Below are 26,439 nucleotides of genomic sequence, written 5' to 3'. Positions count from 1 at the left end.
CATTGGTGTTTGTTCACTTGCTTATTTGTATCGGTACATTTATCTTCATTATGTGGTAACCTGGATTTTGGGGAGTTTGGAATGTGTTCTTTCAACTATACAGTAATCCCTCAAATATCGTGGCTTCAACTTTCGTGGCTTCACTACATTGCAGATTTTGGGGGGGGGGGATTTTTTTTTTTTATTACATTTTTTGTAAGTTCATAAAAATGTCAAAATCCACGCTGAAACTCGCAAGCAGAAGCCACTCCCCTGTCCTCCGCTTGGTACTAGAACTCAGCATTGAAGTAAAAAAAGAAAAAAATAGATTTTTTAAAATCTCTTTTTAAATAGCAGTGGCCCTACTTCGCGGTTTTTCGTTTATCGCGGCCATGTCTGGTCTACATTACCCGCAATAATCGAGGGATTTTGTAGTCACCAATTGAAATTTTAATTTGCTAGGAATGTTTATATCTTAATTGCAATGGGCAAAAATTAAAACACGTCCAAAAATATATTTCTATATATGTATCAGGTTTCATCTGAGGAAAAGAAATGCAGAGATGTTAAAAATGTCAATGTCTCGGTCCAGGTCTCCAGTGTACTTTATGACTAGTGGCATGCTCTCTCGTATGTCATATATAATATCAAACATTTTCTATTTCATTTAAAGGGCATTTGCTAAGAGGCAGCAACAACTCACGGCCATGAAAGTCATTCAGAGAAATTGTGCCGCCTACCTCAAACTTAGAAACTGGCAGTGGTGGAGACTCTTCACAAAGGTCAGCATGTTCATCTCCTACTTGAAATTTAGAGAATTTACAATTAAAACAATATATACATACATATATAGTTATTTATTTATATCACTTTGCTGGACTTTCAAAAAGGTGAAGCCTCTTCTCCAAGTCACACGTCAAGAGGAGGAGATGAGCCTAAAAGAGGACGAGCTGCAAAAATCCAAGGAAAATGCTGCAAAGTATGAATCAGAGTTGAGCGAGATTACCTTAAAGCACACAGCGGTAAATGACGGACACACAAATGTGTTGGGTTATTCATGTGGTCACGCTTACACTGGTGTTGACGGTTAATTTGCTCAGATTATGGAGGAAAGGAATGCGCTGCAGGAGCAGCTTCAGGCTGAGACAGAACTGTATGCAGAAGCTGAGGAGATGAGGGTGCGTTTGGGAGCTAAAAAACAGGAATTGGAAGAAATCCTCCATGAGATGGAGGCAAGACTTGATGAAGAGGAAGAACGTTCTCAGTCACTGCTGGTTGAAAAGAAGAAGATGCAACAGCAGATGCAGGTAAACAATTAGGTTTCTTCACAATGGTTTGTTTAAAGTATTGGCCTCAGTATCTCATTATAACCTAAATGTTGCAGGAATTGGAAGAGCATTTAGAGGAGGAGGAGGATGCACGCCAAAAGCTGCAGTTGGAGAAGGTCACTTGTGAAGGAAAGATCAAAAAGCTTGACGACGATATCCTGGTGATGGAAGACCAGAACAACAAGCTCCTTAAGGTAAATGTGGATAAAACAAAGGTGGAGAGACATTATTCAGGTTCATTGCATTTTTAATTTGTAGGAGAGGAAGCTGATGGAGGAGAGGGTCGCGGACTATAGTACTAATTTGGCTGAAGAAGAAGAGAAGTCAAAGAACCTCACCAAACTGAAAAATAAACACGAATCTATGATCTCAGAACTAGAAGGTAATCCCCATTTAAGAACATAAAAAATGACGATGTCGTTACAATTTCAAAACGTCTTTTGTATTTTAGTCAATCAGTTAATTGACCTTCTGCTGTACTTCCAGTCCGTCTAAAAAAGGAGGAAAAGACTCGGCAGGAGCTGGATAAGGTTAAGCGTAAGTTAGAGGCAGAGTCAAACGATCTCCAAGAGCAGCTTGCAGACCTACAGGCCCAAATTGCTGAACTCAAAGCTCAGCTGGCAAAGAAAGACGAGGAGCTACAGACTTCCTTGGCCAGGTACAGCATCCTGATGATGATTTTTGTATTTCAACATTAGGTTTTACCTAAATGCTGTGTTTTTTTTGTCTTAATTCTAACAGTCCACTAAAATTGTCTTAAAACTTCCCTAGAACCACGATTTAAGGGAGAAAGAAATTGAGAATGTTGTAAGTTCACGATTAGGCCTAAGGCCAATTACAGTAGCTTTATGTATTGTAATACTTTCGAAGATGTTCTCTCACTAGTTGCTCACTTGTTTTTGTTAGTGCTAAATATTACCACACCATTAGGAGTATTGTAAGTAGTGTATTAACTCATTGGCTGCCATTGACGGCAACAGATGTCCTATCCATTTTGAAAGGAGGTTTGTCCTGATCATTCACTGAATCATCATTCGTTGCCGGCACTCCTTGTTCAGAAATGGAATGGTCTTTTGCTGTCAATATGGCATCTAAAGAGTTAAATAAATATGTTCTTTATATAGATTAGAGGATGAGACCGCACAGAAGAACAACGCTCTGAAGAAAATCAGAGAGCTAGAGGGCCACATCTCTGACCTTCAGGAAGACCTTGACTCTGAGAGAGCAGCCAGAAACAAAGCAGAGAAAATGAAGCGTGACTTGGGAGAAGAGTTGGAGGCTCTAAAGTCAGAACTGGAGGATACCTTGGACAGTACCGCCACCCAGCAGGAACTCAGGTCATACATACTTTCACTAGAACATTCACGCAATAAAAACTAGACAATTTCTCCACCATTCATCTGTTCTGCAGGGCCAAACGTGAGCAGGAGGTGACTTTGCTGAAGAGAGCTATTGACGATGACAACCGTACTCACGAGGCCCAAATCCATGAAATGAGGCAGAAACACACGCAGGCTGTGGAAGAGATCACAGAGCAACTAGAACAGTCAAAACGCGTAAGGACCATCACTTCACACGTTGAACTTATTTGTGCAATTCATATAATAAAGCTGAAGCTTCTGTCCACTACCAGGTCAAGTCAAACTTGGAGAAGGCAAAACAGACTCTGGAGAAAGAAACCTCTGAATTAACCATGGAGGTGCGGTCCCTCACTCAAGCCAAACAAGATGGGGATCACAAGAGGAAGAAGTTGGAGGGTCACGTGACAGATTTACAAACCCGCGTCAACGACAGTGAGAAGCAAAAGGCTGAACTGGGAGAACGCTGCTCTAAAATCACAGTAATTTACTCTTCTCAAGAATACTCACAAAGGAGGACATGTAAAAGTCATTAAAAATACCTGTCAATTTTCCAACAGATTGAACTGGAGAGTGTGACAAACCTACTGAATGAAGTTGAGGGCAAAAATATTAAACTTAACAAAGATGTTTCCAGCTTTAGCTCCCAACTCCAGGATGCACAGGTTACTACGATTGAAATAAAATATTCACATAGGAAGCAGCAATGTATTGGTTTAACATTTGGCTTGCTTGGCACCTTCAGGAGTTGCTGGCTGAGGAAACGCGTCAGAAGCTGCAGTTTTCTACAAAGCTTCGACAGTCGGAGGATGACAAGAACAGCTTACAGGAGCAGCTTGAGGAGGAAATGGAAGCCAAGAGGAACATTGAGAGACAAGTGTCCACTCTCAATATCCAGGTCAGGGATTAGTTTACTAAAATGCTGGTGATACTGAAAAGTTAGAAACAAAAGTACTGCATTTTTATTCGGCTTAAATGATATTTTTCCAAAGGTACTAAAAAGAAAAAAAAAAACTAAAAGGAATAGTTATAAAACACATTGATGCAATAATGATGTAATAATTTGAATAATAATATTTATTAAATATTTTATTATTTTTAATAAACTTTCATTTTTATAAATTATTATTAATATTACTATAAAACTATTTGCAATACCAAAACATTGCAAAACAAATTAATAAACATCATTGCTGTCTGTCATTTTTTTTCCAAAATTATTTGCATTACTTGTAAAAGGTAAAACATTTCATTAAAAAACATATTTAGAAAAAAAGAGAGAGTGCAGAACATTGCATTAAACTAAACAATTACACTTGCAAAAATGATGCCATTTCACTTTCCAGATTGAGTGGGCCAGTAGCCGGCGGTATAAAACTCATATTTTCGGGCCAGCATTAAAAACTACAGTTAAAATATAATATTCTGCACCATGCCCTGTATTCTATGAATTGTTCTGATTTCCGCGTAAGGCGTTTCAAGTAACAAGTTGCACAAAACAAAATAATGCATAATGATAAAGAAAAAAATGCAAACAAAAGATCAGTTCTGAAGTATTTAATTCTCTTCTAAGGGTCTACAAAAAAACTAGTTTGACAGATGGAACTCCAGCCTCAATTTCCATTCAAAATAACCCACCCAAATTATGAAAATAAATTATAGTTCAGAAAATACTGTAGGGAGTATATATTTTACGGTGAGTTTACTCATTTCCATGGGACTTCTACAGCTATCCGATACTAAGAAAAAGCTCGAGGAAATGTGTGGGAATTCTGAGCTGCTGGAAGAAAGCAAAAAGCGTTTGCAGAGAGATTTGGAGGCGGCCAACACTCAGTTCGAGGAAAAGGCTGCTGCTTATGACAAATTGGAGAAGACTAAAAACCGTTTGCAACAAGAGCTTGAGGACACCTTGATGGATCTTGACAACCAAAGGCAGAATGTTTCAAACCTTGAGAAGAAACAAAAAAAGTTTGACCAGGTTTGTTCCATTTTTATTGTTGCCCAGCATGACAAGATGTTGAAGCTTTGACATCTTGCGTCATTTACCTCGTGTTGTTTGGGCTCCAGATGCTGGCAGAGGAGAAATCTGTCTCTAGTAAATACGCAGATGAGCGAGATCGAGCCGAAGCTGAGGCCAGAGAAAAGGAGACAAAAGCTCTGTCTTTGGCGAGGGCTCTGGATGAACTCCAGGATTCCAGAGAGGAGCTGGAGAGGGCCAACAAGGCCTTGAAGGCGGAGATGGAGGATCTGATCAGTTCCAAGGATGATGTTGGCAAAAATGTAAACGCGAAAAACAAAATGAAAAATGTCATCGTGCAGTTGTTAATATAATGCTACGTCAATGTCAGGTACATGAGTTGGAGAAGTCTAAGCGAGGCTTGGACGCCCAAGTGGAGGAGATGAAGACCCAACTGGAGGAGCTGGAGGATGAGCTACAGGCAGCTGAGGATGCCAAACTGCGCCTGGAGGTCAACATGCAGGCTCTGAAGGCCCAATTTGAGAGGGATCTTCAAGGCCGTGATGAGATGGGAGAGGAGAAGAAAAGACAGCTTGTCAAGCAGGTGAAGAATCAAATGTGTCTGTTTCACAGCATCTAACACAGAAAGTTACTCCAAGTATATCAGCGATCTGACAACATGCACACATTGCAGGTGCGTGAGTTGGAGACAGAGCTGGAGGATGAACGCAAACAAAGGGCCTCGGCAGCAGCAGCCAAGAAAAAGTTGGAGACAGATATCAAAGACCTGGAGGGCCAGATTGACACAGCCAATAAGGGAAGAGATGAGGCCATTAAACAGCTCCGAAAGATCCAGGTGAGGAGTTGCCGTCATGCTGTATTATCCTCCATTGTACATCGAGCTTGTTGTCTATTGTTTGTCTCTCTCTCTCTCATTTTCTGAACCGCTTTATCCTCATAAGGGTTGTGGGGGGTGCTGGAGCCTATCCCAGCTGACTCCGGGCCAGAGGTGGGGGACACCCTGAATCGGGACCAGCCAATCACAGGGCACAAGGAGACAGACAACCATGCACACTCACACCCATACCTAGGGACAATTTAGAGTGTCCAATCAGCCTACCATGCTTGTTTTTGGAATGTGGGAGGAAACCCACGCAGGCCCGGGGAGAACATGCAAACTCCACACAGGTGGACGTGACCTGGATTTGAACCCAGGACCCCAGAGCTGTGAGGCCAACGTGCTAACCACTCGCACCACCTATTGTTTGTGATTCTCAAATTTGTTCAACAGCTGCTGGCTTCCTCCTTAAATGGGAGTCAACTGGTTTACACTTGTTTTTCCACAAAATTGATAACATCACTTAATGCTACCCTTCTATGTTTGCTTAACACACTCCTTTCAACAGATGAGTAAAAATGGATGGTAAAAAGACTTTCACTAGTATAGTGCCTTTTCACCTTTTCCGCACTCAAAGCGCTTTGACATGGAATCGTCAATCACCTACTGATGACAGACCGTCAATCGCTCAATTTTATAGCCTTAAGAGTGTAAATCATGAATGCTGGGTCTCTGCTTGGTTTTCTGAGAATCTACTGCACCGAATGGTGCATTTGTTTGTAGTAATAGAAAATACACTGAAAATGTGGATTAATCTGGTTAGTCACATTGGACTGCTATTATTTTGAACACTGCTGTGTGTGATTCTACCTGTCCATCAGACCCAAATGAAAGACTTCCAGAGGGAGATGGAGGATGCCCGTGCAGCTCGTGAGGAAGTCCTGATTACAGCCAAGGAGAGTGAGAAGAAAGCTAAGAGCCTGGAGGCCGAGTTGATCCAGCTCCAAGAGGTAACAGAGATTGTTCACAGTAAGACTAGGGCTAAGATCATTTCCTTTGTTTCCTTGTGGACCGAATCATCATATTTATGGCTCCTCACTAGAAAGTAGAGGTAAGATCGGGCCGAAAAAATCCGACCTGACCCGGCCCGCGGGTCCAAAAAACCCGAGCCGGACCAAACCCGAGGAATTAACTTGATTTGCAGGCCTGAGCCCGAAGCAAACCCAATTTTTTTTTGTAAGGACTCAGGAGGAGGAGGGGTGATTTATGATAACAGATTAAAGCCTGTCTTTTGTAACAAAATCTAAGTTAAACAAGAATGTATAAACATTTCCATCTTTTATATGATAATATAGATGTTTGACGATTTCAACTGTTTAAATGCCTGCTCAGTGTCGAGGTGCCAGTCGTTTTGCTCTCGTACGAGAGCAAAACGCCACATTGACTACATTCAGCGAAGCCAACGCAAGTTTCTCAAGCATATTCAACAATCAATTTGAAGTTTTTCCACAACTCACTCTTACCGGTGCGTGTTTGTCTTTTCAGTTCTCTTGTCTTTAGTTTATCCTTAACTTCTTGCTTCTCCATATTGGGGAAGATTTTTAATAGGGCGGCATTCACGTGACACGCGCAGAGCATGCTGTGGCTCTGCAGCTTCGCCTCCAATTGCAATGACATTACAGAGCATTGTCTGTTTTATTCCAAATTATTTATTTTAGTATATCCTTTTTTTTTCTCAACGAGAGAGAAGCCCAGCCGGACCCGACACGAACCCAAAGTAATGATTGACATTTTAGGCCCAACCCGACCTGAAAATCTCATTTCTACTGGAAAGGCAATATGGCAGGCAGGGATTCTCCCTTTTCACTTTGTCAGTTGCATAGAGGCCAATCAAATGTAGTATCTTTGTAATCAATGAAATAAAATTCAAGGTCTATTGTATAGTGCTCACTGCTCTTACACTCTCGGACAAGGGTGCAAACTCGGGTTGGTTCGCGGGCCGCATTAACGTCAATTCGATTTCATGTGGCCCGGACCATTTTAGATATAATATTTAGATATTGATAGATGAATAGAAATTGATAAAAATCCCTAAATAGTCTGTTTGTTTGTTTTTAGATCTAAATCAATGTTTATTTGAGCTTATTTTTTCTTAGTAAGGGAAAACTCTTTAAAATTTGTTTTTCTTTCCAAAAGGAACCAGAATATTTTTTTAATTATGTTCAATATTAAAGTGGAAAACAGAAAATATTTTTATAGATTTATTTTTAGATTTTACAAAATGCTTTTTGAACTAAAAAGAAAGACAAAAATTGATTAAAATTGCAATTATTGATTTTAAAAAGTGGAATATCAGGAAATATAATAATCTTTATGATCCTAAAACAGAAGGTTTTACTCATGCACTCACGATTTACTTTCTCAGGCCGCACAAAATGATGTGGCGGGCCAGATTTGGCCCCTGGGCCACCACTTTGACACCTGTGCTCTAGGAACTATTAGTAGTGTTAAGAGTGAGGACAAAGAGCATACTGGTACATGGACAATTCAGCCCACAAGCAAAATAGTAGATAATTTCTCAGATTTACCTGTTTGTAAGTAAAAAATAAGTCTTGAAGCCATCTTTTATCGTATAATTGTATAGGAACTGGCTTCTGCTGAAAGGGCACGGAAGCAAGCAGAGGCTGAAAGGGATGAGCTGTCAGATGAGCTGGCAAGCAACGCTTCAGGAAAGTCAGTCATGTTTTATCTTTACTTGGGAAAGAATTTAGTAGATGTGCATTCCGTCCGATATGACAACTCTTGGGCTTCTCCTGTATAGATCAGCCTTGTCAGACGAGAAACGACGTCTGGAAGCTAAGATCTCCCAGCTGGAAGAGGAACTCGAGGAAGAGCAGAGCAACATGGAGATCCTCAATGATAGACTGAGGAAGAGCACACAGCAGGTTGTCTCAGAAGCACGATCACCTCTCACCCTCACAAAATTCTCCATGATCCTAGTAGAATTTTGTATTCTTCCCACAGGTGGACCAGATGAACAACGAGCTGCAAACAGAGCGCTCCACTTCTCAGAAGAATGAGAGCGCCCGGCAGCAGTTGGAGCGCCACAACAAGGAGATGAAGGCTAAGCTCAGTGAGATGGAGAACCAGGTCAAGTCCAAGTTCAAAGCCTCCATCACAGCTTTGGAGGGAAAGGTGGCCCAACTGGAGGAGGCTCTTGAGCTAGAGAACAGGTCAGAAAACTAAAACATTTGCCTTGTGTCAGTGTTTTTTTTCAGCGGCAGCCCCAGTGAAATATGAAATCCTTGCAAAACTACTACAGTAATACCTTGACATACAAGTGCCCCGACATACGAGCAATTTGAGATACGAGTAAAATTTCGAGCAAATATTTACCTTGACATACGAGACAAATTTTGATAAACGAGTACAATTTCGAGCAAATATTTACCTTGACATATGAGACAAATTTTGATATACGAGCATACGGCCTACGCTTATGAGAACATCATCTCGTCACAACTCTGTCGTTTTAATATCTCTAGGAGCACTGGGCGGAGCATTGCATTTTTTTTCCAATGTTTTTTCCCCGTTAATCAGTGCAGAATGGTGCTTGCTCGCCAATACGAGAGGAGTATACTACTCAACGGTATACCGTATACAGTATACAACGGGAGATGGCAAGTGGTCGTGCGGTAACCTATAGTGAGGACATTCGTGTGCATCATTTTCGGAATATTTTGAAGGGAAGACAAAAGCAAACAACACTCAATATGTTCCTTTTAAAAACTGCAGCTGGAAGTCAGGGTGGAGGCGGGGCAAATAGAGCCAACCCGGGAGAAGAAAGGTATAACATTTTAAAACAAAATTAGAATTAAGTTTAGTGTAAGGTTAGATTAAATTTATTTTTGTGTCTGTATCGTAATCCAAGTTCATTTAAATTTGTTAATGTTACAAGCGCGTTACCGTGCAAAAGGTCTCTCTCGCTCTCTCTCTCCCCTCCGCGAAATCCGTCTAATTTTAGTACTATTAAACATCATAACCACTAGTTATTTGTTACTCTGTTAATAGATGTTTAAAAAATGTTTTTCCATTCCAATATCCTGATTTATGGTGTTTTTTCAGAGGGTTGGAACGAATTAATTTGTTTTTAGTTCATTTCTTTGGGAAATGTTCCTTTGAGATACGAGTAAATCGGCATGCGTAACGCATTATGCTCGTATCTGAAGGTACCACTGTACCCAGTTTAACTTGATTGACAACAGACATTTCTCTTGCTTTATAGGGAGAAGCAGACTAATGCCAAGAGTATGCGCCAAAAGGATAAGAAGCTCAAAGATGTTCTGATGCAGGTGGAGGATGAAAGAAAACAGGCTGAACAGTACAAAGAGCAGGTAGGATATGTCTTTCAATAATTTGAGAATTACCTGCTTTAGGAAAAGTGACTTTCATTCGACTTAAACATTTACTTTATCAATGCTGTACAAGGCGGAGAAGGCAAACACACGCATGAAGCAGTTGAAGCGGCAGCTGGAGGAGTCAGAGGAGGAGTCTCAGCGAGCCACAGCAGCTCGCAGGAAGCTGCAGCGGGAGCTGGATGAAGCCACCGAGGCCAATGATGCCATGAGTCGCGAGGTCAACTCTCTCAAGAGCAAACTCAGGTAGAAATATTTACAGGTCAACTTTCCTCTGGACCTAAACAAATCATTTCTATTTGCTGGTCCTTTCACATTGTTCGAATTGTCTTTTGACCCTGTATCTATAATGTTGCAAGCTCGTTTTCTCTTCTGGAGAGTTTTGAAAGACAGACGGAGACATAACAGACAGACTAAGACTCCGAGTGTTTCAAGCACGTCGGCCAAGGCTTTATTGAGGGAAGCACACCTCTCTAATATCTGACTCCAGGTTATTTCCTTTCTAGTAGGCAAAAGTGAGCATTAATTTGAATATTAGTGGCTGTGTTTCAGTTTAGAAAAAAATTCCAAATATGGAATTGTTTCCTATGGCCAGCTAGTATTGGCAATTAAACCATCTCCCACACAGGGGCCTGAGAACAATTACATGATACCAGCCCCAGGCTCAACTGGCTAAATGTCTATTGTAACTTGCAGAACAAAGGAACATCTGTTTCTAAAAGCAAACACAAGGACCACATAAGGAAGTAAGAGTACGTGTGATTACGTGATAACACAAACAAGACACTTGATCAGTATGAGCGGACCCAAAATGCTATCCCGTCTTCCGCTTGCGAGTTTCAGAGTGAATTTTGACATTTTTATGAACTTTTTAAAAAATATTCTCTAATTCGTTCCACGGTCCTCACACAACTACCAATTAAACTCTTTGAAATTGTTCAGTGTCCCAATTTTGTATGAAATATGTGAGGAAACACACAAAAATGACAGAAGATTATAGGTAAATTATTTATTAATCTCTTAAAATGAATAACAAGCAGATGAAAATGTGCCCTGCGGCGCGGAAATAGTTCACTCCGTGGCCGTTTGTATGTTTGCCCACCAGATGGCGGCAAGAGCCCGTTCTACCAGGGCCGAAAGCCGTCCACTTTGTATTACATTTTAGACTTTTACGTGTGTGTGTGAAAATATGTGCCACATTGCATTTGTATGGTTTTTAATTGCTTAATAAGGGGAACAGCAATAATTAATAAGGGGAGCATTTAGCCGAGGTGGACAGAGTCGAGTTGAAACATGGATAGTGGTTGTTGTGAGACAGCCAATTGAATTGTAATTGCATCAGATAGAATGAGAGCGATGAAATGAGAGCCCAGTAGAGGGTAGCGAGGTTTCTAAAGTGAGAATCAATGCATCCGTGACAATATTTTCAAGATAAAATAACGGATAAGGAAATGCATTTACTTTTTGGGGGATTTCGTAACTTGGATCTTTCTCGTATCTCGAGTCTCATTTGCATATAAAAAAATTGTAACATGAAAATTTCGTACCTAGAGGCATTCGTAAGAGGTGTATGACTGTTTACTTAATATAAAAAAATGTGATGTACTGAAGCCGCAAAGTGGTGAAGGATCTCAATACACAAGCTATTCTGATTTCTTTTGTCACGTGAAACAAAAATCCTGCAACCGACCATGACATTTCCTTTCATGTGACTGGTGCATCCCTTGTCCATGTGACTTTTTAGGCGCGGAAACGAGCCCTCCTTCAGCAGTGCACCTCGGCGTATGGGCGGAGGTCGGCGGGCGGTTGAGGATGCGTCCGAAGAGGAGGCGGACTCTCAAAATGACTTAAATGGAAAGTCAGCAGATTGAGAGATAAGATGGCACCCACTAAGCAGATATCCAAAATATTACTAACAATACTGTCTCTTGGAAATGGAGGGTAATATTTTTTGTTTGTTTCCATCTCCCTAGCACAACCACAGTTTATACTGCCTGGCCCCAAAAAGTACTGTTATTTTAGTTGCCATTTGTATTGAAATCACATTCACCTGACAGCATTTAAATATGATAATGCAACAATGTATTTTTGGCTGAGATATCGTATTGAATACGCTAGGAAAATGAGTTCGCTATATCAGCCAAATGGCATCATATTCATGACAGCAACATTTTGGGCTGTCCATGCCATCAACAACAACAAAAATCTAAAACTTTAGGTAATATCAGAATGTCAACATTGATCAACTGAATACTGCGTCCACATGCCCTGACATAAAATATAATGCGTAACCATTTTCAAACAGGCTCAAGTGTGTGTACTCAATAAACGTCGCAACATATTGACTTTTCATTAGCAGTACTAAAGGATTAATTTCCCTGGTCAGTAGTTTGATCTTTAATGCAATAAAGTATTGTATCCAGGTTTAAATGTCAAGCTTTTCCCTTATGATTTAATGGAAGCCTCAAACTTTGTTCAGATAAATCCCCATATTTTTCCCCCCCAAAGTGGCCAAGTTGTGCTTTTTTTTGCCATTTTCAGTTGCTAACAGATCTTTTGTCTTCTTTCAGAGCACTTTTTCATCACACAATTCAAATAGATTAACTAAATAACAACCAAGAGGCTGATTTAGTGGTGTCACTTCAGTGTGATTTACTTTTTTAATTCCACCATTGTGCTGCACTGAATGACTATTAATGCAACAATCTGTACTAAATAGGTGCCATTAATAACAGTGATAACCTGCCAGCAGAGCCAATACTGTATCACATTTGGATAGTATGTCACCTCCGTGTAAAATGTGTAACTGCTACAGTTATAGTTGTCTTTGTGCATGTGACTGCTGCTGAACTTGTTTGTGATTGGAAATGTAGACATCCACAATATATCCAGTCTGTTTTCGTACACTAACGAGTCAGTCGGCAATTTCATTTTTGTATGATATTCATCCCATACTTCAATGTGTAAAAGGTCACCAGATCAGAAGTCACCTCTTGTACAATTTGTTGCATTTTTGGACAATTCAATCTGCATTCTCAGCTCCCAGCTAATCACCTTAGGACAATACAGTTCTGTAACCAACTGATGTTTACATTGCACAATTTCTTTTTAGTAATTGTTGAAACACCTGCACAAAAATAAATACCAAAAAAATATAACATTTTGTCTTTTTAATGTTTTCAGCGGAGGTTGGTAACTTCACACGTCAAACTGAACTATTGTTCAACAGTCTTTACTTTGGTGTTGTGCATCAGATGAATGCAAGGCCACAAGCAGCTGAAAGCAACACTAATTATAGACAGTGCATCTCATTAACCTGATCAAATATTATTGCTTTTTTTTTTTACTCCCCGGAGTAATCCCTACATTGAAAGAACGATGTTACATTCAGTAAAGTGAGTGTGCTAATTAAAATCTAAAAGTGATGTCAAAATCAAGAGAAAAACCCATTAGTAATATAAAGCAGGTTTCCAAAAGGTTGGCAACTACTACATAAATTGTAAATAAAAACTGAATGAAATGATGCTGTAAATGTCAATTAAGAGCATAGGTGACACATTAAAAAGTTTAGAATGAGAAAATATATAATTTTAAGGGAAATGTATGTTGACTTCAAATTTCATGGTGTTAACAATACTCAAAAAGGCTGGGCCGCGCAGCAATTAAGGAGTTGGAAATGTCATGTGCACATACGACAATGAGGAGCTAAAAGACCAATAACTAATTAGGTCCAATGGCAACACAATCTAGTGTAAAAGACCTTTAGATAGGCAGGGTCTCTCAGTAGCCAAGATGTATAGAGCAGGTTATCCCAACCATGCCGTGAGGAAAGGTCAGTCAGGTCTGCCGTGGAAAATTACAAGTCCTAAATTGTAATATATTCCGAGAAAAAAAAAATAGAAGGTAAAGATCAAACTGTTATGAGATTAAAATCTAAATATAAGGAACATAAAATCCTAGATTGTACTATTACAGGATTCAAATCGTAATATAAAGAGATTTATAAGTCATTTTCTTGTTTTCACTTTACGTGAAACAAGTTGTTTGGTTTGAAGGGCATCAACTTTTGGTGACGTGAAGTGTTTTGGAGCTCAACATTGCTTTTCACGTAATATGAGATTGAAGTAATATTGGGAGAAAAAGTTAAAATTACGGTCTAAAAATGTTACCATCACTTATTTATACATCACTCGACACAGAAATTGTTCGGGGTCCGCAGACATCGATATAACAACCAAACTCATTAGCCACATGTCATTTGTCACTTGGTCCAAATAGCACCTTCAAATAATCACCAACTGCCGCACTTCCCTCTAGGTGTCCAATTTTTAAATGTGTCGCTCAGTTGGACGGAAACAAAATATAGGCTCATATCGGAAGTGTTTATGTTGTTCCAATTTCCTAAAAAAACTAAAACACTGGCCACCACAATAATAGAGGAATTGTTGGCAAAGAGCCTGTCTGTTCGTTACGTCACTCGGTAGCATTATTGCAAAATGTGATTAAAGGTTTTTTTTGCGCTTTATGGTTCATTTTACAAAGAAAAGTACTACGGGTTGTGAACCAACGAAGTCCCAACTGTCAAATTCAGTAAAATACCCTCCCACATGATACGAGGCCTTGAAAGCCATTAAAATTAATTATACATGCAAAGACATTTTCTATTGGATTGAATTGACAAGTATGTAGGTAAGGGCAGAGGAGGCTGAGTGAATGGATGCACAAACGCACGGAAATACACAACTTAATTTAAAATTATGTTTGGAGAAATAGCAATCCAACAACGATTGCCTTTAATGACTTTTTGTAATTTTCCTAAAATGCACATGGCATTCGTTGTCCGTTGTTCATTTCACCCATACCATAACTTTTGCGGGTGAAAATGATGAAAAGCAAAGAACAGCTGGATTAGGCTTACTAAAACTAACTCAAGAAACAATGTTAGAACTCCATGATGAACGATGGTCAAAAAAAGGCATGTGAATTACCAACTCACCACCAAAGTGGCTCTGGCATGCTACCAGAAAAAGATGACAAAAAATGCCTGGAAAACAGCTTTTTAGTGGGATGGTCACACTCAAACTTCGCTGGTGGCCGCAACTCCGTTTTCGGGCCAGCTTGCGCGTCCGCAAATAAAATACAGGATGCTACAAGATGTTTTTTTTCAATTTCTGAGATTTTGTAACCTGAATATGTTGTATGTGGACACATTTGTAAGTAGTGGTACCACTGTAATGTTATGAGATCAATTAACTGTCCTGAAATAAGAATTGCCTTCAAACCTAGAATATTTGTTATAGGAAGGTGATCCATCACATTTAGATATGATGTCAATACAGTGTTCCTTTAAAACACGGTATGCATACAATTGTTTTGCCACATCGACTGATATGGTGTAATACAGCGTTGTCCGTGACAACAGAATTCCCTGTATGATAGAACAAAAATAAAAAAGTGGTTTTCAGGTTCAACGAGCTCAGTGTTCAAAGTTTGCACGTTATGATGAGGGATTGGTGTGTAGTTAAAGAAGGAGGTCCATGCTCCTCACAACAGCATTTTGACTCCTCCCTGTGGAGACTGGGCGCCCTGAGAAAGACCTCGTGGAGGAGCTGGTCCAAACTCTAACCGCTTCACTAAACTATAACAGAAGCACAAATAATCACAATGCTTGGTTTCAATGTCATTGTAACTTATAATCAAATTCCCATTATTACAAATACAGTCATACCTCGTCATACGACCGCTCATCATACAATATGCTCGTCTTACGACGCAAATTTCGATCGAATAATTCGCCCGAGATACGATCAACATTTCGTGATGCGACCAAGCCAGGTGGCCATGGCACTGTCTTTTTTGCATCTCTTTCGTGTATAACAATATCTACGAGCACCGAATGATTTATTCAGACGAGTTCCGACCAGGAAACGCACAAAGCGCATGCGCGGGGAAAAAAGTGTGCGGGAAAAAAAAGAGGGCTTTCTGGGTAATGAAGTATACTCGTGCACACAAGGCCGATAGACAATGGCACTCTTTCTCAGAATAAAACTTCATTACCCACAATCAATACGTGGGAAGCTCAGCAATTGCATTTCCTGTTATTCTTTCTAAAGAAAGAAGGTCCCGCGATTGTTCTTTAAAGACTACTTCTCGTTGGCAAGTGGTCGTGCGTTATCCTATTGTGAGGACGTGTGCATCATTTTCGGAATATTTTGAAGGGAATAGTACAACAGCCCATCGATAGCAAACGTGAGGGTGGAGGCGTGGCAAACAACTAACCCGGCCAGAACGGAGGTAAAAAAAAGATTAAAACAATTAGAATTCAGTTTTGTGTAAAGTTACATTAAACATATTTTTGAGTGTCTGTATATATTAATCCAAGTTAATTTAAATTTGTTTGTTCCGTTTACGAGTGCGTGGTCGTGGAAAAAAAACCTGAAGCCCCTCACCCGCCCCTTCTGTGCGTCTCTCTTTCCCCTAGGCGAAATCCGCCCAATTTTAGTTAGATTAAACACATTTTATTACTATTAAACCAATAGTTGTGTTACTTTGTTAATAGATGGGGAATTAGAAGGAATAAAACATTTTTCCTATCCAATATCCTGTTTTTGGTGTTTTTTCAGAGGGTTGGAACGAATTAATTTGTTTTCAATTCATTTCAATGGGAAACGTCCGCTCGAGTTACAAAAAGCTCGTCGTACGATCTCAGTCTCGGAATGGATTACGATCGTATGTCGAGGTGACACTGTACTAAAAAAGTGTTCTATAAATAGCATAGTTCAATATTTGTGAATCCCTCTCACCTGTCATACTGTGGAGGAGGGCTCATGCTGCTAGCTTGGATGTCTGCCCCACCATCGAGACCACAAGGACTAGAAGGGGCAGCGGCCAGCATTGGTCGGGTTCCTGATGTGTCATACACAAAGTCTCGACATGAGGCCAACTTGGACTCCAGATTCTGCAATGCCACAAAGAAAACATATCTTACACATGAAAGCAAACTTTATCCTAATTTGGAACTAAATAATGAAAAATACATTGCCTACCCCAACTTTTCTCAGTAGCTCCCCAACAATGTTAAGTGCAGATATTCTAGCAGATGTTGTAAGAGGAGTACCAGTGAGACCATCACCTAACAGAAAAAAACCAAAAACAAATTTAGAATATAAATACAGTCATACCTCATTTTATTATTCAACATCATAACCACGAGTTATTTGTTACTCTGTTAGAAGATGGTGAATTACAACCAATACAAATGTTTATCCATTGTAATATCCTGATTTTTGGTGTTTTTTTCCCCAGAGGGTGGGAACAAATTAATTTGTATTTAGTTCATTTCTATGGGATATGTTGATTTGAGAAACGAGTAAATCGACATACGAGCTCAGTCCCGGAACACATTAAGATCATATCTCAAGGTACCACTCAGTGGTACCTGGACATACAAGTGGCCCGACATACGAGAAATTCGAGATACGGGTAAAATTTCGGGCAAATATTTATCTTGAGATACGAGACAAATTTTGATATACGAGCAGACAGCGGACACGAGAGGCTGCTCATAAGAACATCATGGGCACTGTCTCTCTCACCGCAACGCCCTCGTGTAATGTCTCTGGTCGCAACTCCCTCTTTGTAATGTCTCTGCGAGCACTGGGCGGAGCGTTGCATTTTTTCAGTGTTTTTTTCCCCGTTAGTCATTGCGAATGGCGAGGCGATCGTTAATACGAGTTATATATACTACTCGTTGGCAAGTGGTCGTGCGTTATCCTATTGTGAGGACATTTGCGTGCATAATTTTCGGAATATTTTGAAGGGAATACAAAAGCAAACTACCATCGATAGGTTGCATCTGAAAGTCAGGGTGGAGGCGGAGCAAACAGAGCCAACCCGGCCGGGAGAAGAAAGGTATAAAAATGTAAATCAAAATTAGAATTAAGTTTAGTGTAAGGTTAGATTAAACTTATTTTTGAGTGTCTGCATCGTAATCCAAGTTCATTTAAATTTGTTAATGTTAGAAGCGCGTTACCGTGCAAAAGGTCTCTCTCGCTTTTGTTTGTGTTATCTTACGATAGCGTTGGCGTGCAAAAAGCCCCCCCTCTCCTCCCCTCTCTCTGTCGGTCTCTCTCTCTCTCCCCCCTTCGAAATCCGTATAGTTTTAGTACTATTAAACACATTTTAGTAATATTAAACCACTAGTTATGTGTTACTTTGTTAATAGATGGCGAATTAGAAGAAATAAAACATTTTTTCCAATCCAATATCCTGTTTTTGGTGTTTTTTCAGAGGGTTGGAACAAATTAATTTGTTTTTAGTTAATTTCAATGGGAAACGTTCATTTGAGTTACGAGAAAATCGACATATGAGCTCAGTCCCGGAACAAATTAAGCTCATATCTCGAGGTACCACTGTACTACAAAGTGACGGCTTTTGCCCTGGTAGAATGGGCTCTTGCCACCATCTGGCGGACAAACGAGTATTACGTCTCCCCAGATTTTCACAGGGATTTTTGGCCATTATATTCATTTTAAGACTTTAATAAATCATTTTCTTATAATTTCCTCTCATGCTTATATTTCTCAATCTTTCATACAAAATTTGGACACTGACCAAGTTTAAAGGGTTTAATTGGCAGTTGTGTGAGGACCGTGGAACGAATTAGAGAATTTACATATAAAGTACTGCTTTACTTACGAAATTTTCAAGTTACGAAAAAAGTTCTGGAACCAATTAATTTCATAAGTAGAGGTACAACTGTACAAAATAGTATAAGCTGCAACAACTAATTGATAAAAATCGATAATTAAATTGGTTGCCAACTAATTTGATTATCGATTAATGTCAGCAACTATTTGCAGGTGTACTTAATGTACTCAAGCCCATGGGGGGGAAACCAAGGTAGTGGAATGGGTGGTGCACACTTGTGCAGTTGATGGCAATATGTACCTAATTGTTCCTTCCAATCTGTCAATAATCATGTGTACAGTAGGTAGTAGTATGCACTTAATTGCTGCTTCCTTTCTGCCATTAATCAAAATGTGGAAATACTTCATTTCAAGTTTGAATAGACTTTGAATTTGTCATCATGTAGCCTAATGACCTCATCCATTTGCTAGAAAGCTGTTGCAAATGCATTAGTTGTAATGTATAAAGTCGATGATCAGTAGATCAGTGTTCCACAAAACGACTTTTTTCATTACTGTATTTATTCGAGTATAACGCGCACACGTGTAGAACACACACCCATAATTTGTGACTAAAATTTGTATAATTTTTTTTCAGTTTTTCCCCAGCTCACACCAGGGATTGCACGGGTACTGGTAACTGGCAAATGCTGAACACATATCGCCATGACAAAACATTTATTCACAACATATGGTACGGAAAGCTGGTAAAACAAATTACCAGAATGAATACAATTCTCAAATGGAATTTAAAATTTTAAATCCTTAAAGTCTAATTCTCCTTTCATTTTCTGAACTGCTTTATTCTTTTTAGGGTCGCGGGGGGTGCTGGAGCCAATCCCAGCTGTCTCCAGGCCAGAGGTGGGAGCACAAGTAGACGACAACCATGCACACGCACACCCATATACCTAGGGGCAATTTAGAGTGTCCAATCAGCCGACCATACATGTTTTTGGAGTGTGGGAGGAAACCGGAGTACCCAGAGGAAACCCACGCAGGCCCGGGGAGAACATGCAAACTCCACACAGGGGGACGTGACCTGGATTTGAACCCAGGACCCCAGAGCTCTGAGGCCGATGCGCTAACCAGTCGCTAAAGTCTAATTCATCATCATTATTTAAAGTGAGAGCACCGGCGAAAAGAACGGGCTCTCGCCCCCCCATCTGGCGGACAAAGACAGGTTGTACGTCTCCCAACGGCTGCCGAGGGGACTTTTTCACCGGCGGAGGGCAGTGTTTCACCAGGATTCGTGTAAAACGCACACCCGAACTTTGCTTCAGTTTTTTGGTACAAAATTTTGCGCGTTATACTCGGATAAATACAGTAGGTTATTTTTTTATTATTGGTGCTACATTCTTGATGTGAAGAAAATCAGGGATTTTTTAGTTTAAAGAATCTATACAAGTTATTGAGAATTTATATCAGTACTTTGCTTGCAGGGTTAACCAGCAACAATTTTAAAAATTTGAATTAACATGGTTTTGCCAGATTTTTGTTTTATACTCGGAACCTTTATTTAACCAAACACTTGAACAAGTTGTATGTACTTAGAACAGTACATTATTCATCAATTTTCCTCACCACCTATCCTCACAAGGGTTGCAAGTGGTGCTGGAACCTATCTCAGCCAATTATGTGAACCAGGCGGGGAATTGGTGTCCAGCCAATCGCAGGGCACAAGGAGACAGATTATCATTAACGCTCACACGCACAGCCAGGAGCAATTTAGTGTGTTCAACCAGCCTACCAACCATGCTTTTGAGATGGGGGAGAAATGCGGAGTACCCGTAGGAAACCCCCGTAGGAAACCCACGCAAGGGAGGTTCAAACCTGGGATTGGACCCTTGATCTCAGAACTGAGGGGCCAACTCGCTATACCACTTGGCCACCTTGGCGACCCAAGAACAGTATAGCTGTAAGGAAATATTATTTTTGAAGGAAGTAGTCATTAATATTGGCTTCATTTTTACTTAAGACTACTTAACTTTTTTATTACTATTATGAAATTCTGATGTTAATTGCAAAAAAGTGCCATTTATCTGATTAACTGTTGAAATATTCTTCCAATAAAGTAGATTATCGTTAGTTGCAGCTCTACTATATACTAAATTTAGCAGAGGATTAACCTTTGAGGTAAAAGTAAGGGAACGAGTTCTATTTACCTCGCCGAATGCTGGAAGCAGGAGGTGTGCCAAACGAACTGACCAGCTTAGACAGAACGACAGGTGTCATTGGGTTACTAGCGGAGGGGCACGACAAGTCTGGCCGATCGTGGTCTTTGCCCATGCTGCTGGAGGGTCGCCTTTCTTTCTGACGCACTGCGAGCTCCTGACGAAGATCTGTTTCAAATGGAACGAGCAAATCACAAACTGTTGGAGGTCTCACGATACAGAGACAAAAGTGTGCATCTGAAAGACTAAATACATTTTTGCCTGTTCTTTTGGTACATTTGCCATTCCATAACAAATAAAGATGGGTATTAAATTATGGCAAAAAAAGTGTGAAGGGGACCAAAGATTTTACTCTCGATGTTCAACAAATTAGAATAGAAATTGAGAACTTAGTTCTGGTTTAATCCATTTCTCTGCTATCACAGGGACAATTCCGCAAGATTTTATTTTATTAAAAATGACCTGTGGTCAGATTGTGTGCAGATCTGACAAATCTCAAGTGAAATTAGCAGACTAAATTGTGGTAGGTTGAACAAGTTCCATTTGATTCAAGCTCATGGGTCTATTTATAAATATTAAATTTACACAATATGACCCAAAGCAGGCAGCCCGGTGGAAGAGTGGTTAATACATCCGCCTTGGTTCTGAGATCGAAGATTCCGATCTTCCTGTGTGGGGTTTGCATGTTTTGGTCAGGTTTCATATGTCTGCCTGCCTATAAGACCATGGCCTGGTCAGTAACATCAGGACTTTGTCTATGTTCTCTGCATAATTTTTGGTTCAATGTACAAGTGTCCATAATTTGTATTTGTGTGTCTGACTGTTCGTCCCGTTAATAAAGAGCTGAAATTCTGAAGGTTGTGGGATCCATAGTCCTGCCCATCAATGAAGAACAAAAATATCCGTGACCCTAACACATTGTTTTGTCTTGGGGCACTTTTAAGCATAACATTTTGTAATCTAACAGACCAAAGAAAACAGTGATGCTGAAAAAGCCTTTACGGTTTCCTGTCAAACATACAATCTATTTTGCACACTGTATTTTGAAAACAGCTTGACTGCAACATCACCCAGAATATGACCATGGATGGGCATCAAGGTCAGGCTAAAATTCAACTTGCCTGAGAATAGTGTCAAGTGTTTTACCTCTGGCTTCATCTTTGAGCCTCTGAACAGACTCAAGCAAGTTCTCCTTTTCATCCAGCTCACTTTCAAGAAAAGCATTCCTTTCAATGACATGGTTCATCCTCTGTTCAAAATCCTCCAGAGATATGATGGTAGCCCTGGAAAAGAACTGATATTATTATATTGTCCCTTGAAACCTTAATCTTTTTTTTCTAAGTAAACCTATTATATAGTGTTGCTATTTAGGTATACAGACCTTTTGGTCCTCTCAAGGTCATCATTAGATTGTTCGAGCTCTCGAATATATTTCTGCAGGTGATCTTTGACTGCTGTCGTCTCTGCTAGAGTTTCCTCCAGATTGGATATGTGCTTATAAGTATCGGTGTGTTGAATCTCAAATTTCTCCTGCAAGCAGTATAGAGATCAGTTAGTTACCAACTCTTGCTCGTAACATATTTTTAGTTTCACTGTACGATGCCGTGCGGATATGAAGCACCAAATTATGCCTCTTTTCTTGGAAAAAAAACTAATTTAGGGTGCAGTTACATCAATGTTTTCTTGGGATATTCCAGATGTCTCCTGCCGGTTGCCGTAGTTGGCTGCAATAGGCTCCAGCACCCCCAGTAATGTTTATATTTCCACCCTGAAAAGCCTATATTCTCAGTACAATCTGCACTTGCAATTGCAGCATGCTTTTGTTTAAACAGAGTTTTATGTGTCTGCTTTAAATAGGAATATGTGTGTCTGTTAGCAAGCCATACTAGTAAGACCCGCCTTACTCTGTCAAACTGTCTTTGGTTGGCTTACCCTGACATCTTGCCCCATGTTATCCAATCAATAACCTCTTCCATGACGTGCTTTATTCACGTTACACCAGAGACATCTGTAAATGACAGACTCACGTGCCAGCGCAGATGTGCTTTTGAACATTGCCTGCAGGCTGAGGGATTCGGACCAATGAGGTTTGGAGACGATGTGTCGTGCGATGCGAGTGCGCTGGTGGGGTTTAGTTCAATAAAAGGCAATCGTGTTCGCTTACAGTGTGTCTCGCATTCATAAGTAAAGATAAAGACGTTTCATTTGGTAACGCTTGTTTAGTGAATGTTGGATCATTATGGATTTTAAAAAAATTAAGGCATTGTGTTAAAAATTACAGCAAAAAAGTAGTTTCGTTATGTAACATGTCTCATCTCATCTCATCTCCCACTTTATCCGAAGTCGGGTCGCATGTAAGAGCGTTATATCCTAGGCTTAATTATACCTTAATATTTTCAAGATCCGTTCGAAGTCTGTTGTTGTCTTGCAGCAATTCCTTGTTCCGAGCTTCACACTGCTTTAGCTCAGCTTCCAGCTCAGCTTCATAGTCCCGACTCATCTGTTGAAACTCCTGCAGTTCCTCCTGAGCTTCGTCTGCCCTAATGACGGTGCAACATTTCTGAGTAACTTCCACATTTACGCAACCCGGGTTTAGATGAAGCGTTACATTTCATATAGAATTAATCTAGATCACAATGATCAATATAAACAGAGATTGGGATAATAAAACCTAACCCCTGTGAAATTTTATTTATGTTTCCAAAGGTATGTTCCTTGTTAATCTAAGCTTGCTATACGCAACTACTATGTTTTGTCCTTAGACATTGCTATACGCAACTACTATGTTTTGTCCTTAGACATTGCCCTGAATGCACTGCTTAGATTAACAAGGAACATACCTTTGGAAACATAAATAAAATTTCACAGGGGTTAGGTTTTATTATCCCAAACTCTGTTTATATTGATCATTGTGATCTAGATTAATTCTATATGAAATGTAAAGCTTCATCTAAACCCGGGTTGTGTACAGTAATACCTCGACATACGAGGAATTTGAGATGCAAGTAAAATTCCGAGCAAATAGTTTGTTTTTTTCAGAGGGTGGGAATGCATTAATTTGTATTTAGTTCATTTCTATGGGAAAAGTTTATTTGCGATACGTACGAATAAATCGACATACGAGCTTGGTCCCGGAACGTATTAAAGTCATATCTCAAGGTCTTACTGTATAAGAATGCATAATCACTATAAACAATCAAATACATTGTTTATATTGAGAACATAATTTTGGAATATTACCTCTCCTGGTGTGTATGTGCCTGCTCCTTCCAGAAGCCCAGCTCCTCTTGTAGTGTCGCAAAACTGTGTGTTGCTGGCTCGCCCATGTCTCACAGATTGGGTTTCTAAGGCCAAACTTAAATGAGAAACAATTCCAGTTGTCTCCGGGCCAGAGGCGGGGGACACCCGGAATCGGTGGCCAGCCGATCGCAGGGCACAAGGAGACGGACAACCATGCACTCGCACCCATACCAAGGGTTAATTTAGAGTGTCCAATCAGCATACCATGCATGGCTTTTGGAATGTGGGAGGAAACCAGAATACCCAGAGAAAAACCACGTGGGCCCAGGGAGAACATGCAAACTCCACACAGGTGGACCTGGATTTGAACCCAGGATTCCAGAGCTGTGAGGCCGACGCACTAACCACTCGCCCCGCCGGGTCGCCCATAAGTAGCAATCTTTATTTTTATTTTTTTTACTTACTACACGTCGTCACTTTCGAATGCTAATATGATAATAGAAATCGAGAAATTTGCATACCATTTGCTACACGAAGTTGTTAAGAAACAGTACAATTTAGACAACATGCAGAATTACTAAAAAGAAAAAAGGTGAATTTATATGCATCCGTATTTGTAGCTTAACGGCAAGCTTAGCCATCTTTGCAGTAATGCGACACTACCAATGTTATCCCACGCGAATTTAAACGTATGTTTAAAATAGACCCACAAATGCAGGAGAAAGATTTAAATGTAGTCGGCCAATATATACCTTTTTAGTAACAGTTCTTCATTTTACAGAAATGGGTACGGCTGACGCGAATTTACTTTTGTTGTTAGCTCACTTACCACCAGCTCAAAGACACACTGAGATTCCACCAATCAAATACAAATTAAACTTGGCTTCAGAGACGCTATTGGTCAATTTGAATGACGTATTTAAGCTGTAAGCCAATAAATACAATCGCTTTTCTTTCCACCTAACTTTATTGAAAACACAATAAACGATACAACAAATCACGTCAACATTTTGTACAAATAATCTGGGAAATACAGTAGTTAACTTGTGAGAATTTTTGGCTGGGCTTTCAAATTTAAAAAAAAAAGTTGTGAAGTTTCACCGATTTGCAACTTTTGTATTGTTAATTTAATAAAGATTTAAGAGCACAAACCTGGGGGTGAAATTGAAATGTGAATTAATAAAACGGCATAAAGAATGATGGTAAAAATTCAAAATTACTGCTATTTTGTATTACTATAGTTAAAAACACATTTTTAAAAAAGCATTTATTCACTCCCTGTGAAATTATTTTTTTTCGTTTACTGAATCGCTTTGTCTTCACTGAGGTCACGGGGGGGTGCTGAAGCCTATCCCAGCTGCCTTCGGGTACGAGGTGGGGGACACCCTGAATTGATGGCCAGACAATCGCAGGGCACAAGGAGACAATAAACTATTCACGCACACACTCATACCTAGAAGCAATTTAGAGTGTCCAATCAGCCTACCATGCATGTCTTTTGGAATGTGGGAGGAAACCAGAATACCCGGAGAAAACCCACGCGGGCCCAGGGAGGACATGCAAACTCCACACAGGTGGACCGACCTGGATTTGAACCCAGGACCCCCACTGTGAGGCCGACACGCTAACCACTCATCCACCGGGACGCCCCAATGGGATCATATCCATTGGAATTGTGATTGGCTGGCATTGAGTGATTATGTTTCAATGCCATTGATGATAGACATCCAATCCAATGCGACTGGCAGCAATCAAACGATCACCCTCCCAATCAGTTAAATTAGTTAAGTAACCAAAACATCAGACCAAGGTTTTTTAGGAAACAAATGTTTTTCTTGCCTTACTGGGAAGGAATGGCTGACCTAAACACACGCGCACACACGCAAATTAAGCTCAAATAGGTTGGGTATACTGTAAAAGTAGAGAGACAGACTGAAACCAAGTTTTTTGGCGTGAAATAAAAGTGTGGGAGGTGGTATTTAATTTGTCAAGAAAACGCCATTATAGTGAAAATTAATTTTAATTGCATGTACAATACAATTGCATTGATGTAATATTCATATTTCTATTACATATTAGGTACTTTTTAACATGCACATTTTAGTAGAATTTTACATGCTTTAGGTAATGCATGATTTTAACATTCCGACAAATTTACACAGTAAGTTTAGAGGTTCCAATCCAATTCCAGTTAAATATTATGTTACGTTTATATCGCTTAACACTGAATATATGTATTAGTTCAGAGTTATGAATTCATTAAAACAAACATTACTTAAGAAAAGGCAAGTAGCGTAAAAGGGATCTCAGCTCGAAAAGAAATACAGAAGAATTTACAATAAAATTAGTCAAGAAGCATTGTCTGAATTCACAAGTGTTAGGAAGGCATTTTACAATACACCCCATAAAATAACAAGTTTTAGTTATTAAAACAAAACAAAACCTTATATTTACTTTTGTCAAAAC

General features: G+C 39.8%; 2 protein-coding genes across 3 annotated transcripts in view; one reads left to right on the top strand and one right to left on the bottom strand.

Annotated features, from left to right (window-relative positions):
- The window catches only part of myh11a (myosin, heavy chain 11a, smooth muscle), a 31,424-nt gene extending 18,391 nt beyond the window's left edge, over window positions 1-13,033 (top strand). For both annotated transcript variants that reach the window (XM_077606317.1, XM_077606316.1), the window contains 22 exons: window positions 653-761; window positions 870-1,001; window positions 1,080-1,286; window positions 1,364-1,501; window positions 1,566-1,689; window positions 1,794-1,965; window positions 2,432-2,644; window positions 2,719-2,863; window positions 2,941-3,147; window positions 3,226-3,330; window positions 3,411-3,563; window positions 4,395-4,643; window positions 4,733-4,945; window positions 5,014-5,226; window positions 5,317-5,478; window positions 6,342-6,470; window positions 8,105-8,193; window positions 8,282-8,405; window positions 8,485-8,693; window positions 9,746-9,854; window positions 9,949-10,121; window positions 11,620-13,033. In XM_077606317.1, the coding sequence (XP_077462443.1) occupies window positions 653-761; window positions 870-1,001; window positions 1,080-1,286; window positions 1,364-1,501; window positions 1,566-1,689; window positions 1,794-1,965; window positions 2,432-2,644; window positions 2,719-2,863; window positions 2,941-3,147; window positions 3,226-3,330; window positions 3,411-3,563; window positions 4,395-4,643; window positions 4,733-4,945; window positions 5,014-5,226; window positions 5,317-5,478; window positions 6,342-6,470; window positions 8,105-8,193; window positions 8,282-8,405; window positions 8,485-8,693; window positions 9,746-9,854; window positions 9,949-10,121; window positions 11,620-11,746 (3,502 nt within the window). In that variant the 3' untranslated portion in view covers window positions 11,747-13,033. The remainder of the gene's footprint in view (window positions 1-652; window positions 762-869; window positions 1,002-1,079; window positions 1,287-1,363; window positions 1,502-1,565; window positions 1,690-1,793; window positions 1,966-2,431; window positions 2,645-2,718; window positions 2,864-2,940; window positions 3,148-3,225; window positions 3,331-3,410; window positions 3,564-4,394; window positions 4,644-4,732; window positions 4,946-5,013; window positions 5,227-5,316; window positions 5,479-6,341; window positions 6,471-8,104; window positions 8,194-8,281; window positions 8,406-8,484; window positions 8,694-9,745; window positions 9,855-9,948; window positions 10,122-11,619) is intronic.
- Window positions 13,031-24,866, bottom strand: LOC144078114 (nuclear distribution protein nudE homolog 1-like). Its single transcript, XM_077606319.1, has 9 exons — window positions 24,726-24,866; window positions 23,974-24,077; window positions 23,120-23,273; window positions 22,115-22,263; window positions 21,880-22,016; window positions 20,725-20,901; window positions 16,922-17,007; window positions 16,679-16,833; window positions 13,031-15,513 (listed from the first exon to the last, which is right to left on the bottom strand). The coding sequence occupies exons 2-9, from the start codon at window positions 24,057-24,059 to the stop codon at window positions 15,420-15,422; spliced, it is 1,038 nt and encodes a 345-aa protein (XP_077462445.1). The 5' UTR covers window positions 24,060-24,077; window positions 24,726-24,866; the 3' UTR covers window positions 13,031-15,419.
- Between the last annotated feature and the right edge of the window lie 1,573 nt (window positions 24,867-26,439).

Source organism: Stigmatopora argus, chromosome 7 (assembly GCF_051989625.1).
Source record: "Stigmatopora argus isolate UIUO_Sarg chromosome 7, RoL_Sarg_1.0, whole genome shotgun sequence".
Lineage (NCBI taxonomy): Eukaryota > Metazoa > Chordata > Actinopteri > Syngnathiformes > Syngnathidae > Stigmatopora > Stigmatopora argus.
This window is presented reverse-complemented; position numbering and strand designations above follow the sequence as displayed.

Excerpts from the sequence above, each read along its gene's own strand:
- LOC144078114 (XM_077606319.1), bottom strand. The coding sequence starts at position 24,059 with ATGGGCGAGCCAGCAACACACAGTTTTGCGACACTACAAGAGGAGCTG. Across the intron at positions 22,264-23,119 it reads CGGATCTTGAAAATATTAAG|GAGAAATTTGAGATTCAACA; the intron begins GTATAATTAAGC and ends TACTGCTTGCAG. Across the intron at positions 20,902-21,879 it reads GCTCAAAGATGAAGCCAGAG|ATCTTCGTCAGGAGCTCGCA; the intron begins GTAAAACACTTG and ends CATTTGAAACAG.